The sequence below is a fragment of the Taudactylus pleione genome, unplaced genomic scaffold (assembly GCF_031769625.1).
Source record: "Taudactylus pleione unplaced genomic scaffold, aTauple2 ptg000063l, whole genome shotgun sequence".
NCBI classification, from domain to species: Eukaryota; Metazoa; Chordata; class Amphibia; order Anura; family Myobatrachidae; genus Taudactylus; species Taudactylus pleione.
Genome location: NW_028284465.1, coordinates 2,089,986 through 2,104,190, shown reverse-complemented (window position 1 = coordinate 2,104,190; position 14,205 = coordinate 2,089,986). Strand labels below are relative to the sequence as shown.

Below are 14,205 nucleotides of genomic sequence, written 5' to 3'. Positions count from 1 at the left end.
TAGGTGGGAGTAGGGTAGGTGTGGGGGTGTACCAGTGTGTAGTATAGGTGGGAGTAGGGTAGGTGTGAGGGTGTACCAGTGTGTAGTATAGGTGGGAGTAGGGTAGGTGTGAGGGTGTACCAGTGTGAGTAGTATAGATGGGAGTAGGGGAGGTGTGAGGGTGTACCAGTGTGAGTAGTATAGATGGGAGTAGGGGAGGTGTGAGGGTGTACCAGTGTGAGTAGTATAGATGGGAGTAGGGTAGGTGTGAGGGTGTACCAGTGTTGTTAGTATAGGTGGGAATAGGGTAGGCGTGAGGGTGTAAGTGTGAGTAGTATAGGTGGGAGTACGGTAGGTGTGAGGGTGTAAGTGTGAGTAGTATAGGTGGGAGTAGGGTAGGTGTGAGGGTGTACCAGTGTGAGTAGGGTAGGTGTGAGGGTGCAAGTGTGAGTAGTATAGGTGGGAGTAGGGTAGGTGTGAGGGTGTACCAGTGTGAGTAGTATAGGTGGGAGTAGGGTAGGTGTGAGGATGTACCAGTGTGAGTAGTATAGGTGGAAGTACGGTAGGTGTGAGGGTGTAAGTGTGAGTAGTATAGGTGGGAGTAGGGTAGGTGTGAGGGTGTAAGCGTGAGTAGTATAGGTGGGAGTAGGGTAGGTGTGAGGGTGTACCAGTGTGAGTAGTATAGGTGGGAGTAGGGTAGGTGTGAGGGAATTGGTATGAAATCAGTGGAAGCCCGACAGCGCTGGAAATCCCGATCGTGGATAGGTAAGTATAGACTAACCTAACCCCCCTAACCCTCCTTAGGGGTGCCTAACCCTAACCCCCCCAAGTGCCTAACCATAACCACCCCCTTCCCTGCTGCCTAAACCTAAGTCCCCCGGGGAGGTGCCTAACCCTCCCTCCCCCTAGCCTAACCCTAAGTCCCCCCCGGGAGCCCTAAACCTAACCCCCCCCCCGTGACTGTCCGCTCGCGGCGCCCGGCATCACAACGATCATCTAGACGCCCGGCATTTCACCATTGCTGGGATATGACAGTCAGGAAGCCGGCTGCCGGTATTTAGGCAGTCGGCTTCCTGATTGCATACCGGTGTGAGGGTGTACCAGTGTGAGTAGTATAGGTGGGAGTAGGGTAGGTGCGAGGGTGTACCAGTGTGAGTAGTATAGGTGGGAGTAGGGTAGGTGTGAGGGTGTACCAGTGTGAGTTGTATAGGTGGGAGTAGGGTAGGTGTGAGGGTGTACCAGTGTGAGTAGGATAGGTGGGAGTAGGGTAGGTGTGAGGGTGTAAGTGTGAGTAGTATAGGTGGGAGTAGGGTAGGTGTGAGGGTGTAAGTGTGAGTAGTATAGGTGGGAGTAGGGTAGGTGTGAGGATGTACCAGTGTGAGTAGTATAGGTGGAAGTACGGTAGGTGTGAGGGAATTGGTATGAAATCAGTGGAAGCCCGACAGCGCTGGAAATCCCGATCGTGGATAGGTAAGTATAGACTAACCTAACCCCCCCAAGGGGTGCCTAACCCTAACCTCCCCCCCCCAAGTGCCTAACCATAACCACCCCCTTCCCTGCTGCCTAAACCTAAGTCCCCCGGGGAGGTGCCTAACCCTCCCTAGCCTAACCCTAAGTCCCCCCCGGGAGCCCTAAACCTAACCCCCCCCCCCCCCCCCGCTCGCGGCGCCCGGCATCACTACGATCATCTAGACGCCCGGCATTTCACCATTGCCGGGATATGACAGTAAGGAAGCCGGCTGACGGTATTTAGGCAGTCGGCTTCCCGATTGCATACCGGTGTGAGGGTGTACCAGTGTGAGTAGCATAGGTGGGAGTAGGGGAGGTGTGAGGGTGTACCAGTGTGAGTAGTATAGGTGGGAGTAGGGTAGGTGTGAGGGTGTACCAGTGTGAGTAGTATAGGTGGGAGTAGGGTAGGTGTGAGGGTGTAAGTGTGAATAGTATAGGTGGGAGTAGGATAGGTGTGAGGGTGTAAGTGTGAGTAGTGTAGTTGAGATTAGACTAAAGAGGCCTATCCATTAGCAGATGTATTTCTGAGCGATGAAAGACAAAAGATATTACTTGAAAATTCCGTTGGCTGTGCTGAACGATATCTGTCATGTACATGACAGATTTTGGCGAACGATGAACGATATCGCATGACATCATTCAGGGAGTGGATTTTTTTCACTGCAGCGCTCTGTAGCTGCTGCTAATATCTTTCGTCGTTCACCACATATAAACTGCACGATATTGCCAATATCGTACAGCTACATGCGATAATTGACCAACATGTTGGAGAGATGATAGATGCGATTTATCGGCCGCGGGAGTGTGCATCTGTCATTGTCCAGGGCCTATCCATTAGCAGATATAATTAACGATTGAGCGATATATTTTATACGTTCATTTTATCTGCTAATGGATAGGCCCCTTTGGTATTAATAAAGAGATGATTTTTCAAAAATTATTAGAAGATTGGAAGGCCGTGGGAAAGTCTGATTAAGCGTGATAAGGATAAGTTGGTAGCGGGAATGGGAGGTGGTTACCAGAGACATTATGAGGAGCTAGTCAGAGGTAGAACTGCACGCTGGAGGACACGGGAAGCCAGAGTAAGGACTTGCAGACAGGTAAGAGGGGAAGACCGGTATTGATGTAGGAAGTCGTCTCAACTCAAACTAATAATCTGTCTAATTACATACAAACACCAGCAGTAAGGCTCTTTCGTTTTTAACAGGGGAGAGAACATACCTTGTATACTGTTGGCCTTTACTAGCTGTGCACAATCTGCTAGTACATCTTTAGGTATATCTTCTATCGTCTGATCCTGAAATATATAGGAAAATTACTTTGAAATTCTGAAAACAGTCAGCGATTAACAGAGCACTAGTTATATATAAAAATCTTAAGACAATTTTGTAGGGTTATCCTAGCACTGAGTGATTAAATGCATGCTTTAACATAACGTGTGTATATTGGTAGCCTAAATTTATATTTACTCCACCTGGTGTCACTACTGACAATGCTCCACCCTGTAAAGTGCAAGTACCACAGAGCTCAGCGGAGTTATAAAACGGATACACTGACTGACAATGCTCCACCCTGCAAAGTGCAAGTACCTCAGAGCTCAGCGGAGTTATAAAACGGATACACTGACTGACAATGCTCCACCCTGCAAAGTGCAAGTACCTCAGAGCTCAGCGGAGTTATAGAACGGATACACTGACTGACAATGCTCCACCCTGCAAAATGCAAGTACCTCAGAGCTCAGCGGAGTTATAAAACGGATACACTGACTGACAATGCTCCACCCGGCAACGTGTAAGTACCTCAGAGCTCAGTGGAGTTATAGAACGGATACACTGACTGAATGCTCCACCCTGCAAAGTGCAAGTACCTCAGAGCTCAGCGTAGTTATAGAACGGATACACTGACTGACAATGCTCCACCCTGCAAAGTGCAAGTACCACAGATCTCAGCGGAGTTATAAAACGGATACACTGACTGACAATGCTCCACCCTGCAACGTGTAAGTACCTCAGAGCTCAGCGGAGTTATATAACGGATACACTGACTGACAATGCTCCACCCTGCAAAGTGCAAGTACCTCAGAGCTCAGCTGAGTTATATAACAGATACACTGACTGACAATGCTCCACCCTGCAAAGTGCAAGTACCACAGATCTCAGCGGAGTTATAAAACGGATACACTGACTGACAATGCTCCACCCTGCAAAGTGCAAGTACCTCAGAGCTCAGCTGAGTTATAAAACGGATACACTGACTGACAATGCTCCACCCTGCAAAGTGCAAGTACCTCAGAGCTCAGCTGAGTTATAAAACGGATACACTGACTGACAATGCTCCACCCTGCAAAGTGCAAGTACCACAGAGCTCAGCGGAGTTATAAAACGGATACACTGACTGACAATGCTCCACCCTGCAAAGTGCAAGTACCACAGAGCTCAGCGGAGTTATAAAACGGATACACTGACTGACAATGCTCCACCCTGCAAAGTGCAAGTACCTCAGAGCTCAGCGGAGTTATAAAACGGATACACTGACTGACAATGCTCCACCCTGCAAAGTGCAAGTACCTCAGAGCTCAGCGGAGTTATAAAACGGATACACTGACTGACAATGCTCCACCCTGCAAAGTGCAAGTACCTCAGAGCTCAGCGGAGTTATAGAACGGATACACTGACTGACAATGCTCCACCCTGCAAAGTGCAAGTACCTCAGAGCTCAGCGGAGTTATAAAACGGATACACTGACTGACAATGCTCCACCCTGCAAAGTGCAAGTACCTCAGAGCTCAGCGGAGTTATAGAACGGATACACTGACTGACAATGCTCCACCCGGCAACGTGTAAGTACCTCAGAGCTCAGTGGAGTTATAGAACGGATACACTGACTGAATGCTCCACCCTGCAAAGTGCAAGTACCTCAGAGCTCAGCGTAGTTATAGAACGGATACACTGACTGACAATGCTCCACCCTGCAAAGTGCAAGTACCACAGATCTCAGCGGAGGTATAAAACGGATACACTGACTGACAATGCTCCACCCTGCAACGTGTAAGTACCTCAGAGCTCAGCGGAGTTATATAACGGATACACTGACTGACAATGCTCCACCCTGCAAAGTGCAAGTACCTCAGAGCTCAGCTGAGTTATATAACGGATACACTGACTGATAATGCTCCACCCTGCAAAGTGCAAGTACCACAGAGCTCAGCGGAGTTATAAAACGGATACACTGACTGACAATGCTCCACACTGCAAAGTGCAAGTACCACAGATCTCAGCGGAGTTATAAAACGGATACACTGACTGACAATGCTCCACCCTGCAACGTGTAAGTACCTCAGAGCTCAGCGGAGTTATATAACGGATACACTGACTGACAATGCTCCACCCTGCAACGTGCAAGTACCTCAGAGCTCAGCGGAGTTATACAACGGATACACTGACTGACAATGCTCCACCCTGCAACGTGTAAGTACCTCAGAGCTCAGCGGAGTTATATAACGGATACACTGACTGACAATGCTCCACCCTGCAACGTGTAAGTACCACAGAGCTCAGCGGAGTTATAGAACGGATACACTGACTGACAATGCTCCACCCTGCAAAGTACAAGTACCACAGAGCTCAGCGGAGTTATAAAACGGATACACTGACTGACAATGCTCCACCCTGCAACGTGCAAGTACCACAGAGCTCAGCGGAGTTATAAAACGGATACACTGACTGACAATGCTCCACCCTGCAACGTGTAAGTACCACAGAGCTCAGCGGAGTTATAGAACGGATACACTGACTGACAATGCTCCACCCTGCAAAGTGCAAGTACCACAGAGCTCAGCGGAGTTATAAAACGGATACACTGACTGACAATGCTCCACCCTGCAACGTGCAAGTACCACAGAGCTCAGCGGAGTTATAAAACGGATACACTGACTGACAATGCTCCACCCTGCAACATGCAAGGAGCTCAGCGGAGTGATAAAACGGATACACTGACTGACAATGCTCCACCCTGCAAAGTGCAAGTTCCACAGAGCTCAGCAGTTATAAAACGGATACACTGACTGACAATGCTCCACCCTGCAAAGTGCAAGTTCCACAGAGCTCAGCAGTTATAAAACGGATACACTGAATGCTCTGGTGACAGGATTACATTTGAGGAGAATTGTCTGCACAGAATCAGGATCTCATCTTCCATCCCAAATTTTCAAATGCAGATTTCCACTTAGAGCAAAAGAAACACCATTTTGCTGTAATTCTCTCAAAAGCGGAGTAATATGTATCAGAATTGTATGCATGAAATAACTGGAGTCTGTAGACTTGATGGAAGAAGTGAACATAAATTGCTGATACAAAGTGACTTAACAGGGTGTTGGGGCCACAAGAGGCCTTTAATATTCTTTAAGTGCGGCGGCATGAAGTCTACGCGGCTCTAATTAGTACACACTGTCTTATACATATAAATGACATGCAGAGCCAGATAGAAGACCAAGTATTTATTATCTTACTGAAGTCATATGGAGAAATTAGGAGCTGTGGGCCTGATTCAGCGAGGAACGCAGTTGCTTATACACACGCAATCGGCCGATTGTTGCATTCTGCGCATGTATAGCAGTGCGTGTGCGCAAACTAGCAATTGCGATCGGGACTGTGATTGCAGAGGCTACGCAGACCCATAGAGTGACTGACAGGAAGTGCAGTTTGTGGGTGGTGGCCATAAGCAGCCATAGCACTGATAGCGTGAGTGAGGTCAGGGCTGGTGCAAGTGTGCATATGGGCCCGATGTTACAGATGGTTTGGCTATGTAGCCCTAGTATACGGATGTGAGTAAGGGGACGTGGGCGTCCTTATGTCAGGCTGTGATCGCAATGTGATTGCAAACATTTAAATATCACCGCTGATATTATCAACTCTGGTGCGTGCTTATAAGCAGAATTGCGATCCGGAGTGAATCAGGCCCTTAGTCTTACGATGTATCAGTCAGGGATTTTATTTTCTCTGTTTGCCAGGATTTGGGCGTTATTACTATTGGGCAATGTTGCCGTGTCGGAGATGTCTCGCGCTGTTTTACCACATATTATATTGCATGCAGGCCTGTGAGACAGTTTTACCTTTTGTAGCCGGAGGTAGACGTGAGCGGAGGAGTGTTTATCCACATGAAACCTGCACAGACAGAATACAAGGTTATCAGTGGGGACCCTGCACTCCGAGGAGCCCAGCACATGAGGGGACAACACGTCATGGGGGGGAAGAGATGTTTCTTCTGGAGAATCGGCAGATAGAACGTTTCGTACTGAGCAACCTTTATTAGTGTGCAAGCCCCAGCAGGACAATGCACTGATTATTAATGTAAGAGTTTTTAGATCCCTTATACATACCATATATCTTCTGGCCAGCCATACTTTATAAGATCTTCATCTGCAATAGAAAAATAAACTATTGTAACAGGGAAAACTAAATGGTTCACGGAAACGCCACTGCCAGACAAAAGCCAGGTAATGTTCAGTTTTATGGGGGAGTTGTTAAAAGGGGTTGGGTAGGGGATGTCGGTGCTTGAATCCCGCGGTCAGAATCCCGACTCCGTCATCCTGACAGGGTTAGGATACCAACACTTGTCGGTAAGTATCTAAACCTCACGCCAGCCCTAAACCTAACCCTTACTCCTGCACCCTAAACCTAACTACCACCCCCCGCAGCCTAAACCTCCCCCGCCAGTGCCTAACCCTCCCCCTAACCCCACTACTTACCGTTGGGATGCCCGACTGCCGGGATGATGAATACATCCCGTTAAGGTCATCGCCTAACTGCAGAGGATCAGGAAAAGGAGGAAGGGTAAATAAATAAAACAAGATACCGCCCATTGCAGGGCAATAATAAAATAGACAACACGTTATAAAAAGCTGTCCCTGTATAAAGTTAGGATCTTTGAGCTTTAAGCAATAGTTACTGCTTGGTAAAGACAGGCCGGTATAACACCATTTTAGTGTTCACTCTAGCTCCGGCGGCAGGCAGGGCGCCGGAGCTAGAGAAGGCACTTCCACTCGCGCCAAAGGCAAGCGCGCACCCGAGAAGGGGGCGTGTCTATAAGACGCGTCACCCTTTTCGTCACTCTTGGGGGCATGCCCGGCACCCACACCGGGCAGCCCCCAAGCGCTGCTGACAGGGAGAATAGATGCCTGCCTCTCCTCTGCCATCTGCTCCTCCTAGCCTATCCCCGCTCCGGCTGCCGCTGATGATGTCATCAAAGTGCTGCCGGCAGCCGGCCAATTAAAATGCTGCACTTTTTATTTTTTTTATTCAATTATTTATTTTATTTCTTTTATTGCCCTGGTGGTCCAGCGAGAGTGCGGGTGGCCCGCTATGGCTGAGACCAGTCAGTGGTTTACAGCGCAGGCGGGTGTCCCCAGCATCCGGCTGGGGTCCTGTGTCGCTGACTCGATCAACAGCGACACAGCCACCGGCGCGGGAGGTGGTGAGCGGCAGCGCTGAGCGTCCTATAGGACATTCTGCGCTGCCAACTCAATGTAAAAGCTGCTTGGTGCAGCCCGGGTGTAGTAAATTCCCGGGTAGCACCATTCAGACATGAGCAGGGTAATTTCCCGGGATTTAAGTCCAGGGAAATTCCCTGGTCGATTGAAGGGTCAGCCACCCGGGAATTTGGCGGAGGCAGGCCAAATTCCCGGGATTGTCGGAATGTCTGAAAGGGGTATTACCCACAATTCTGTTTGCAGGGAAAGGGATTTACTAAACACTGGTAGCACATCTGGATCCCGTGGGCCTGATTCTGAGCCACATGTAATGTGATCGCAATTCCGAACGCCTACGGTGAACTGAATTGCGCACATCTATACACTTGCGCTGCTCCCAGTCCTCCTCCCACAAGAGCAGACGTCATCAATGGCGCTTACACCTGTCCCTTATAGGATAAGACTGACAATGGCGGGCACTGTGGTTATGTACGACTGACAATAGGTAGCAACTCTGCCTACGCGCCTCATCATGGAACATTCAGTAACGTTCATTCAGCGGTCACAATCCCCTGTACCAGCTATGATAGCTTGTCAGTTCTTAAATGTAAAAAAGCAACCCACGATATATGCGCACTTTGTACTTGCGCAAACTCAGAATCAGGCCCCATGTTTATAGCAACGAAAGGAATGAACTATAAATAGGTAATATGGACCTAGAAGTGCTGTTATGCGCTGTCCCATCATGTGCTTCGGTATATACTGTGTGTATGCACTGTATATGGGTCTTAGGTAAGGATCATAAATAGAGCTTCCGTGTACCCACAGCATTACTGGTCACAATCCAATCCTCCAAGGACGACCACTTACTCTCAAACTTGTCCTTTCCCATGTATATGGTGTACGCTGGGGAGACAACTGTGGAAGAAACACACAATGGATTACCAGCACTGCGCACCACAAAGCTTTCCATGTATAAAGCACTGAAACACACCCTACAGACGGGATCAATAACAGGGTTTTACACCACCCCATCTCAATGAGATTAGGGCCTTAGTGTCAGACATGCTATCAATGCTCTTGGGGTGAGTAATTGTACATGTGCTGTAATGTGAACGGATGAGACGTGGCGATGGCCTGGTCAATGTATGCATTACGGTGAGCCAGTTCTGGCTGCACCGCTTGTATAACAATTACTAAATCATAATGAGAACAAGCCCGTCAAGCTGAGACGGAGTGACAGTGACCTACCAGTGTATATAACTATATAATAGGTGTAATACAGTGACGTACCAGTGTATTTAAATGTATAATAGGTGTAATACAGTGACCTACCAGTGTATATAACTATATAATAGGTGTAATACAGTGACGTACCAGTGTATATAAATGTATAATAAATGTAATACAGTGACAGTGACGTACCAGTGTATATAAATGTATAATAGGTGTAATACAGTGACGTACCAGTGTATATAAATGTATAATAGGTGTAATACAGTGACAGTGACGTACCAGTGTATATAAATGTATAATAGGTGTAATACAGTGACAGTGACGTACCAGTGTATATAAATGTACAACAGGTGTAATACAGTGATAGTGACGTACCAGTGTATATAAATGTATAATAGGTGTAATACAGTGACAGTGACGTACCAGTGTATATAAATGTATAATAGGTGTAATACAGTGACAGTGACGTACCAGTGTATATAAATGTACAACAGGTGTAATACAGTGACGTACCAGTGTATATAAATGTACAACAGGTTTAATACAGTGACAGTGCCGTACCAGTGTATATAAATGTATAATAGGTGTAATACAGTGACGTACCAGTGTATATAAATGTATAATAGGTTTAATACAGTGACGTACCAGTGTATATAAATGTATAATAGGTGTAATACAGTGACGTACCAGTGTATATAAATGTATAATAGGTGTAATACAGTGACGTACCAGTGTATATAACTGTATAATAGGTGTAATACAGTGACAGTGACGTACCAGTGTATATAAATGTATAATAGGTGTAATACAGTGACGTACCAGTGTATATAAATGTATAATAGGTTTAATACAGTGACGTACCAGTGTATATAAATGTATAATAGGATTAATACAGTGACGTACCAGTGTATATAACTGTATAATAGGTGTAATACAGTGACGTACCAGTGTATATAACTGTATAATAGGTGTAATACAGTGACGTACCAGTGTATATAACTGTATAATAGGTTTAATACAGTGACGTACCAGTGTATATAAATGTATAATAGGATTAATACAGTGACGTACCAGTGTATATAAATGTACAACAGGTGTAATACAGTGACAGTGACGTACCAGTGTATATAAATGTATAATAGGTGTAATACAGTGACGTACCAGTGTATATAAATGTATAATAGGTGTAATACAGTGACAGTGACGTACCAGTGTATATAAATGTATAATAGGTGTAATACAGTGACGTACCATTGTATAAAAATGTATAATAGGTGTAATACAGTGACGTACCAGTGTATATACATGTATAATAGGTGTAATACAGTGCCGTACCAGTGAATATAAATGTATAATAGGTGTAATACAGTGACGTACCAGTGTATATAAATGTATAATAGGTTTAATACAGTGACGTACCAGTGTATATAAATGTATAATAGGATTAATACAGTGACGTAACAGTGTATATAAATGTATAATAGGTGTAATACAGTGACGTACCAGTGTATATAAATGTGTAATACAGTGACGTACCAGTGTATATAAATGTACAACAGGTGTAATACAGTGACAGTGACGTACCAGTGTATATCAATGTATAATAGGTGTAATACAGTGACGTACCAGTGTATATAAATGTATAATAGGTGTAATACAATGACTTACCAGTGTATAAAAATGTATAATAGGTGTAATACAGGGACGTACCAGTGTATATACATGTATAATAGGTGTAATACAGTGACGTACCAGTGTATATAAATGTATAATAGGATTAATACAGTGACAGTGACGTAACAGTGTATATAAATGTATAATAGGTGTAATACAGTGACAGTGACGTACCATTGTATATAAATGCATTATAGGTGTAATACAGTGACAGTGACGTACCAGTGTACATAAATGTATAACAGGTGTAATACAGTGAAGTACCAGTGTATATAAATGCATTATAGGTGTAATACAGTGACGTACCAGTGTATATAAATGCATTATAGGTGTAATACAGTGAAGTACCAGTGTATATAAATGCATTATAGGTGTAATACAGTGACGTACCAGTGTATATAAATGCATTATAGGTGTAATACAGTGACAGTGACATACCAGTGTATAGAAATGTATAACAGGATTAATACAGTGACAGTGACGTAACAGTGTATTAAAATGTATAATAGGTGTAATACAGTGATAGTGACGTACCAGTGTATATACATCTACAAATAGGTGTAATACAGTGATAGTGACGTACCAGTGTATATACATGTATAATAGGTGTAATACAGTGACAGTGACGTACCAGTGTATATACATGTATAATAGGTGTAATACAGTGACGTACCAGTGTATATACATGCATAATAGGTGTAATAAAGTGACAGTGATGTACCAGTGTATATAAATGTATAATAGGTGTAATACAGTGACATACCAGTGTATATAAATGTATAATAGGTGTAATACAGTGACGTACCAGTGTATATAAATGTATAATAGGTGTAATACAGTGACGTACCAGTGTATATACACATGTATAATAGGTGTAATACAGTGACATACCAGTGTATATAAATGTATAATAGGTGTAATACAGGGACATACCAGTGTATATAAATGTACAACAGGTGTAATACAGTGACGTACCAGTGTACGTAAATGTATAATAGGTGTAATACAGTGACGTACCAGTGTATATAAATGCATTATAGGTGTAATACAGTGACGTACCAGTGTATATAAATGCATAATAGGTGTAATACAGTGACAGTGACGTACCAGTGTATATAAATGTACAACAGGTGTAATACAGTGATGAACCAGTGTATATAAATGTACAACAGGTGTAATACAGTGATAGTGACGTACCAGTGTATATAAATGTACATTAGGTGGAATACAGTGACGTACCAGTGTATATAAATGTATAATAGGTGTAATACAGTGACAGTGACGTACCAGTGTATAAAAATGTACAATAGGTGTAATACAGTGACAGTGACGTACCAGTGTATATACATGTACAATAGGTGTAATACAGTGACGTACCAGTGTATATACATGTATAATAGGTGTAATACAGTGACATACCAGTGTATATAACTGTATAATAGGTGTAATACAGTGACGTACCAGTGTATATAAATGTATAATAGGTGTAATACAGGGACATACCAGTGTATATAAATGTACAACAGGTGTAATACAGTGACGTACCAGTGTATATAAATGTATAACAGGTGTAATACAGTGACAGTGACGTACCAGTGTATATAAATGTACAAGAAGTGTAATACAGTGACGTACCAGTGTATATAACTGTATAACAGGTGTAATACAGTGACAGTGACGTACCAGTGTATATACATGTACAAGAAGTGTAATACAGTGACGTACCAGTGTATATAACTGTATAATTGCTGTAATGGAGTGACAGTGACGTACCAGTGTGTATAAATGTATAATAGGTGTAATACAGTGACATACCAGTGTATATACATGTACAATAGGTATAATACAGTGACAGTGACGTACCAGTGTATATAACTGTATAATAGGTGTAATACAGTGACGTACCAGTGTATATAAATGCATTATAGGTGTAATACAGTGATGTACCAGTGCATATAAATGCTTTATAGGTGTAATACAGTGACGTACCAGTGTATATAAATGTATAATAGGTGTAATACAGTGACGTACCAGTGTATATACACATGTATAACAAGAGATATGGTAAGAACTTACCTTTGTTATCTCTGTTTCTACGAAGTCCATAGGGTCCACAGGGTTGACCTTGGGGTATAGGTTGGGAACCAAATCCGGGCACCACGCAGTTAAAGCTTTTAGCTCCCAGGATGCACTTGGGTCCACTCTCCCTATAACCCCACCCCCAAGCCAGAGGCACCTCAGTTTGTAAGTAGCCAAAGGCAGGAGGAGGAGAGAAAAAGAGAGAGAAAACTGGAACACTCGATAACCATACTCACAGAAATGGGAGACGGAAAACCGGTGACCAGCCACACAGCCCATTCGAAGCCAGGTGCGTCAGGGCGGGCGCCCTGTGGACCCTATGGACTTCGTAGAAACAGAGATAACAAAGGTAAGTTCTTACCATATCTCTTGTTTTCTACTTCAGGGTCCATAGGGGGTCCACAGGGTTGACCTTGGGGATGTCCCAAAGCAGTTCAACCAAGGGAGGGGACGCTCCTGTGCTGAGAGGAGAATCCGCCGCCAAAAAGGAAGCATCCGGAGAGGCAAAGGAAACCAATGCCTAGAACCTTAAAAAGGTGTGGACAGAAGACCACGTGGCCATCTAGCAAGGCAAAACAGCCAAGGCGCCACAGCGAGCCACCCACGAGGGTTACATGGCCCGAGAAAAAACAAGCATCAATAACAGAAAGGCCTACCCATGGGTAGGCCCCTGAAGAAGACATACGAGGCCGTCCAGCCAACATTTGGCCATAGGCCGGCCATCCTTTCCTGTTAAAACCAGAAATTTCAGACCACCAATAAGGAGTCCGATTTCCGTCAGGAACCTGAACGGATCACATAAATCCACAGAGGCCGGACCACAGTCAATGAGGTCACACCAGCCGAGAGGACTGGGGACTGAATGGCCTCACCATAAGTTCCAGAATAATATGGAACCTAAAAATCACTAAGAAGAAACACAGGGTGAGAGCAACTCAGACCCTGACAAGATGCCCTCCAGAAGAGGGAGCCACATGAGAACGCTCCCAATTCCGACACTCACCTGGGTGATATAAACTCCCTGAGAGAAAGAGAGAAAGCCAAAGCAATAGACCATGTAATGGCTATCACAACCAGCGGTTCCATTAACTTTCCCCGGAGTTAACGAAGAACCACTACTAACTCCCAAGGAGTCCCTAGGGAAGACAAATGGAGGCATAATCCAGAAAACACTCCAAAGGATGAACTGGATATCAGAGCGGAGCAATTCCATATCTTAATCATACTGACAGTGTAGAGATCCGCACTGTCAGGAAGGCCAG

General features: G+C 44.7%; 1 protein-coding gene across 2 annotated transcripts in view; it reads right to left on the bottom strand.

The window, feature by feature from the left end:
- CCDC25 (coiled-coil domain containing 25) overlaps positions 1 to 14,205 on the bottom strand; it is a 72,070-nt gene that overhangs the window by 33,409 nt on the left and 24,456 nt on the right. For both annotated transcript variants that reach the window (XM_088465723.1, XM_088465722.1), the window contains exons 3-6: positions 8,825 to 8,872; positions 6,866 to 6,905; positions 6,599 to 6,650; positions 2,710 to 2,785 (exon numbers count right to left, since the gene is read on the bottom strand). In XM_088465723.1, coding sequence (XP_088321849.1) covers positions 2,710 to 2,785; positions 6,599 to 6,650; positions 6,866 to 6,905; positions 8,825 to 8,872 — 216 coding nt within the window. The remainder of the gene's footprint in view (positions 1 to 2,709; positions 2,786 to 6,598; positions 6,651 to 6,865; positions 6,906 to 8,824; positions 8,873 to 14,205) is intronic.